Consider the following 5,370-nt stretch of genomic DNA (forward strand, 5'->3'; position numbering starts at 1 on the left):
CATCTGTCTCTGGAAGGAAGTAGCCCCTTGGGCAACTTTCAATTAAAAACCTGCTAGTCTTTTCAAGGTGGGCCCTGGTGCCCAGCGCCCCACTGACTTCAGGGGCCCTCTGCAGCCCCTGCTACCACCCCGGGTGGGCTTCCCACGGTCGGCCGGCAGGGGAGCTCCCAGCCTCACACCACCCCCCAGTTCTGAGCCCAGGGGAGGGCTTCTTGCCCTGCTCAGGGTGCCCCAACTCGGGGTGGGGACGCTAAAGCCTGGTGGTGAGTCCAGAGGGCAGGGAGTGGACGCAGATTGCCGGGGGCCCAGTGCAGAGCAAGGACCAGGGCGAGACCCTGGACTCCCTGAAACACCTTTATCCCCCACCCACGGGCGTGGCCGGGAGTCGGTGCCCCTGTCAGCAGGGTCCCCAGTGGGACTCTTGCCTGTGGGGACCCCGGCCACTGGGGCGGCGGGGTGCTCAGCCAGGCCCCCTCCTGGCTTGGGGGGACGGGCACTGGGGGGCAGCAGCAGGGGCAGCTGGTCCCGCGGGGGCCGCACAGGCCGTGGGCATCGGGCAGGCGCTGGGGCGGCAGCAGGCCGCGGAGCAGCACCAGGATGGCACAGGCTGCCAAGAGCACGTGGCGCAGGAAGAAGCCGCGATGGCCGTGGACGGCGGCCGGCACCAGGCCCAGCCCAGCGCCCTGCGGACAGGCAGACGGGTGCCCGCCTGGCTCAGCGTCCGCCATGCGGGGTGGGGGACGTGGGGGGCGAGTGATGCCGGGCAGGGGCTCAAGGAAAAGAAATTAGGAAAAAGGAGGGGTCGGGGAAAGGCTGCTCCTTGCCCTGGAACAAGTTTTGTTCTTTAGAAAACGGAAACCTCCTTCCCCCTCGAATTCTACCTCCTGTGAGCACCCCACCCCCCGACCAGAGCCTTCTTGGGGAGCCCAGGGACCCCACACCGGCCAGGAGGAGGGCTGAACTCGGAGTGGTGGCATGAGCACGGGGGTGTCTGCCCCGGCCCCCCCTACCCCAGGGGTCCCGGCGGAGGTGGGGGGCTGCGGCGCTCTCCGGGTCACGGTGGGGAAGAGCTCGGGGGCTAGAGGCAGCTGAGCGCGGACACGGCCTGGAGGCCGGGAGCCCCGGAGCGAGGGCAGCAGCAGGGCCCAGCCGGGCAGGTCTGGGGGCAGAGGACAGGGCCCCCTGCTCAGCCGCAGCCCCCCGGCCCCACCCCAAGTGGCTCAGCAAGGCCCACCCTGCTCCTGTCGACACTCAGGGCCACCACCCCGGTGAATGCCTGCTGTGGCCGTGTTATAACTTGGCCGGCATCATGGCACTGCCCCTTCCCACCTCCCACTGTCTGGGGCCCTTGAGGGGTCCCATCACCCAGCAGGTGAGGCCTGCCCCCCCCAAGCACAGAGCCCACCGGGGACCCCACTGCACCCTCCTCCAGCCTCCTGCCCCCCCGACTCTGTGCCCAGTGGTGGCGTCCAGGCTGCCCTCTTGGGTCAGGGCTCTGTCCCCATCAAATAGGATCTTCTGGCCCTTGTGGCTCTTTGGGCCTCAGTTTCCCCTAGTACACAACATGGGAGATGGACGGGGCAAAAGGAACAACAGCTGCCCTGCCACCTCCCCCTGCCAGGCCCACTGGGGCTCACACTGGGTCCCGGTGAGGAACAGCAGGGACGCCAGGCCAGTGGCCATGGTGGTCAGCAGCAGGACCGGGCGACAGCCCCAGCGATCCGCCGTCAGGAGCAGGAACACTGTGGCCACCACCTCCAGGCTGGCGTCCAGGAAGTAGGGCAGTAGAAGGACAGCTCCTGTGGGGCCAGAACATCGAGGAAGCAGGGTCCCCCACCGCCTTCCCCCTTCCCCCTCCTCACGAACTGAATCCCAGGATAAGCCCGTTCTGCCAGGTGACGTGGGTGTGCAGGAGCCTCAGGACAGAGCAGTGCAGGGCTTGGGGCTCCCTGCAGACAGCGGGTCCAGCTCTGTGGCCACAGGGACACGAGGGCTGGGGGCAGGGGTCAGGGTGGGGCCGGCCTGGGTCCATGGCCCCTCCTCCCTCCTGGAGCACCGGGGTCTCCCTCCCCTGGCTGCAGCCCTACCCGCCCCCCGGGAGTTCCCTCCCGAGGAGCAGTTGTCCTCTGGGTCCACACCGCTGGCTTCCACAAAGTGCGGAATCTTCCCGGCTTGTGCCGGCTGCCCCGTGGCCAGCAGCCAGCAGCGGGACTCAGGAAACAGGGCTGGGAGCCTGCGAGGGTGGGTGAGGGTGGCTCGCAGCCCCTAAGCTGCCCCTCTCTCCTGGCCTCCTCCCCAGACCTGGAGAGGCAGGACCCCTGGCCGAGGTGCTCTGTCACCTGCCCCTGTCCCACGGCAGCCCTGGCCTGGCTCCTGCCACTCACCCCCAAAAGAGCAGCAGGAGGCCCATCCCCAGGCACACAGCCCTTGCCGAAGCATCAGTCCTGGGCGAGCGCGGCCAGGCCGGGCAGCAGCAGTGTGCCGGCCAGGGAGAAGGCCGTGCGGTGCGGGGGTTGCAGAGCTCCAGGCCTGGGGTGGACATGGGCAGGCTGAGCCGAGGCCGCTGTGCCCACTGCTGCCTGTCCCCACACCCGGGCCTGCCAGCAGACCCCAGGGCCGCAGAGCCACCAGCAGCCGCCACCCCCTCCTCAAGAGGCCTCAGGACCTGTCCTCAGTGGCACCCCCACAGCCCCACGGTGGTACTCACGAGCCATGCAGAGGGCGAGGAGAGTCCCTGACAGGGCGGTCCCCAGCAGCAGCCGCAGGGCCAGCAGTGCGGGGAAGCTGGCACCCAGGGCCGCGCTGGCCCCAGAGACCCCGCAAACGGGCCTGTGGCCAAAACTTCTGGGCAGAGGGGACACAGGGGGCCTCAGACACTCTGAAGTTTCACCCTCCTCACCCCATGCAGGGCCTGGGGCCTGGGCTGGGGGAGGGCCGCACCTCACCGGTCACACATGACGCCCAGGAGGACACAGCCCAGCAGCCCGCCCAAGCGGCGAGTCATCTGCTCAGTGGCACCTTCCAGGCGTCCTCACGTGTCAGGTTCCACTGTGTGAGGCACAGGCCACCTGTCACCTGTCGGCCAGTCCAGGCCTCCTGGGCCCAGGACCTTCCTTCCCAGTTGCTGGGAACCCCAAAGTGCCAGGCTGGGAGGGTCTCTAGATGTCCTGCTCCACCCCCTGGAGAGAAGGGGAAACTGAGGCTCGGGTAGGGTGAGGGGCCTGGGTGAGGTCCCACAGTGAGGGTCCCTGACAGGTCATCTGAGCCCCCAGGTGAGCTGGGGTTCCCAGGAAACCTGGATGTCAGACCAACTCTGGTCAGGGCCCCCCCCCCCACCCAAGGTTTCTGCTTTTCCCCAGCCAGGGTCTGACCCCTCCAGCTACCCCCCTCCTGCTGCCTCTGGCCTTAATTTCTACCAGTTGTGCCCAGAGAGCAGGATACACAGGACCTTGTGGCTTTATAAACACGGCACATCCATCCCCACCAGGGGACTCTGGCTCCAAGCCAAGACTGAGACACCCTCCCTCCACCGCCGTCCGGCCAGCAGGGCCCTGTGGGTTTCAAGAGGGACTCCGGGAATGGCCCTGAGGGGGTGTTCAGACGCTTCCTGGCCCCAGCCCTCAAGCTCAGCTCTGCCCCTCCCTGCCTGGGTTCCCGACTCTTCTCCCCAATCTCAATGCCCTGGGTTTGGTGGTGCTACCCCAGAGTCTTTGCTTCAAAATCAGATCGTTTGGGAAAGCTGCTGGGGCATCAGCTGACCCAGTACCAAACAGGAGGCGGCTGTAGGTGGGGGTGGGAGGAGGGAGGCCCAGCAGGTTTCGGGGCCCCAGGCAAGCTCTGGCAGGACACGAGGCAACCCCGTTCCCGTTTGCACACTAAGGACTGATCCTCACAGGGGAGGGGAAGGGCTGTGGGGTAAAGGCTGCCGGAGGGAGGAGGCAGAGGCAGACAGGGAGGGCGAGGAGCCCTGGGAGGGCACTGGACTGCCCCTCAGGGCCGCCCTGCCTCGGCGGGGCCTGCACCCCTCCTCCCAGGGGCTGGGCCGGCCTTTCTCCGTCTTGAATGTGCACATCACTCCCAGGACCCACGGCCTTGGGGACGGATTCCAGACACCTGCAGCCCACAGCCCAGGCTCAGAACATGTCTGTGACGTTGACGGGCAGTCCAGGCCCCGCTTCTGGCCGGGGCCTGGAGTCCACGTTCTGCTTTCCTGCAGCTGCCCTCGCCCCATGCGGCCTGTCCGTCAGCCACAGGCTCTGCATGAGGCTTTCCAGGGACGCCCGCTTCCCCGAGTCTCCGGGACTGGGACCTCTGTCCTTCCACTCAGGAGCTGGTCTGTGGCGTGCACACTGGAGGGCCAACTGCCCTCAGCTGCTGCAGGGGCCAGGTGCCCACGGGGAAGTCAGGAGGGGCCAAGAAACCCCACTCCCCAGCAGCCAGGCCGGGAGGGAACTAACCCCCCAATGAAAGCCCCAGCAGACGTGGTCAGAAGAGCAAGAGGGAGGCCGGGAGCCCGGGGAGGCCGAGAGCAAGGCAGGAGGGCCAGAGGACCCCAGGCGGTTTCCGCCCCGGCCCGCCCCAGTGCCCCGCGGTCCCCAGCGCCGGCTTCCTGTCCCCGCAACCGGGACCCCAGCGCTGGGCTCCCGATAGCGCAGCAGCAGGCAGGGGCTCCGGGCGCGGCAGGCTGGCGCGGAGCAGCGCGGGGGGCAGCGGCTCGGAGCTCAGCGCGAGCCCCAGCGCCAGGCCGCGCAGCCACGAGGCGACGGCCAACAGCCACCCGGCCCGGGCGAAGCCGCCCGCGGGGCACAGCGCCTCCAGCTCCATCCGCCCCGGCTGCGGGAGCCGCGGCCGGCCCGGGGCTCGGGGGAGGGTCTGGGGCTCGGGGGCGGGGCCACAGGGGCCGGGGGCCGGGGGCGGGAAAGGGGGCGGGCAGGGGCGGGGCCACAGAGGCCGGGGGCGGGAGAGGGGGGCGGGTCTGGGGTCTGGGGCGGGGCCACAGGGGCCGGGGGCGGGAGAGGGGGCGGGTCTGTGGCTCGGGGCGGGGCCACAGGGGCCGGGGGAGGGAAAGGGGGCGGGCCGGGCGGGAAAGGGGCCACGGGGGCCGGGGGCGGGAGAGGGGGCGGGTCTGGGGGCGGGGCAATAGGGGCCGGGGGCGGGAAAGGGGTCGGGCAGGGGGCGGGGCCACAGGCCGGGGCGGGTCTGGGGCTCGGGGCGGGGCCACAGGGGCCGGGGGCGGGAGAGGGGGGCGGGTCTGGGGGTCGGGGGCGGGGCCACAGGGGCCGGGGCGGGAAAGGGGGCGGGTAGGGGGGCGGGGCCACAGGGCCTGGGGCGGGTCTGTGGCTCGGGGGCGGGGCTACAGGGGCCCGGGGC

At 70.0% G+C, this 5,370-nt stretch overlaps 1 protein-coding gene across 1 annotated transcript; it reads right to left on the reverse strand.

Moving 5' to 3' along the window:
• Positions 1 to 221: 221 nt before the first annotated feature.
• Positions 222 to 4,844, reverse strand: SLC22A31 (solute carrier family 22 member 31). The gene is given in 11 exon segments (XM_037815798.1): positions 222 to 770; positions 900 to 1,159; positions 1,638 to 1,784; positions 1,787 to 1,949; positions 2,057 to 2,211; positions 2,708 to 2,841; positions 2,946 to 3,012; positions 3,015 to 3,179; positions 3,767 to 3,837; positions 4,141 to 4,335; positions 4,586 to 4,844. Coding segments are annotated over 11 exon segments (2,145 nt in total). The 5' UTR covers positions 4,825 to 4,844.
• Positions 4,845 to 5,370: the final 526 nt, after the last annotated feature.

Source organism: Choloepus didactylus, chromosome 22, assembly GCF_015220235.1.
Source record: "Choloepus didactylus isolate mChoDid1 chromosome 22, mChoDid1.pri, whole genome shotgun sequence".
Classification (NCBI taxonomy): Eukaryota; Metazoa; Chordata; class Mammalia; order Pilosa; family Megalonychidae; genus Choloepus; species Choloepus didactylus.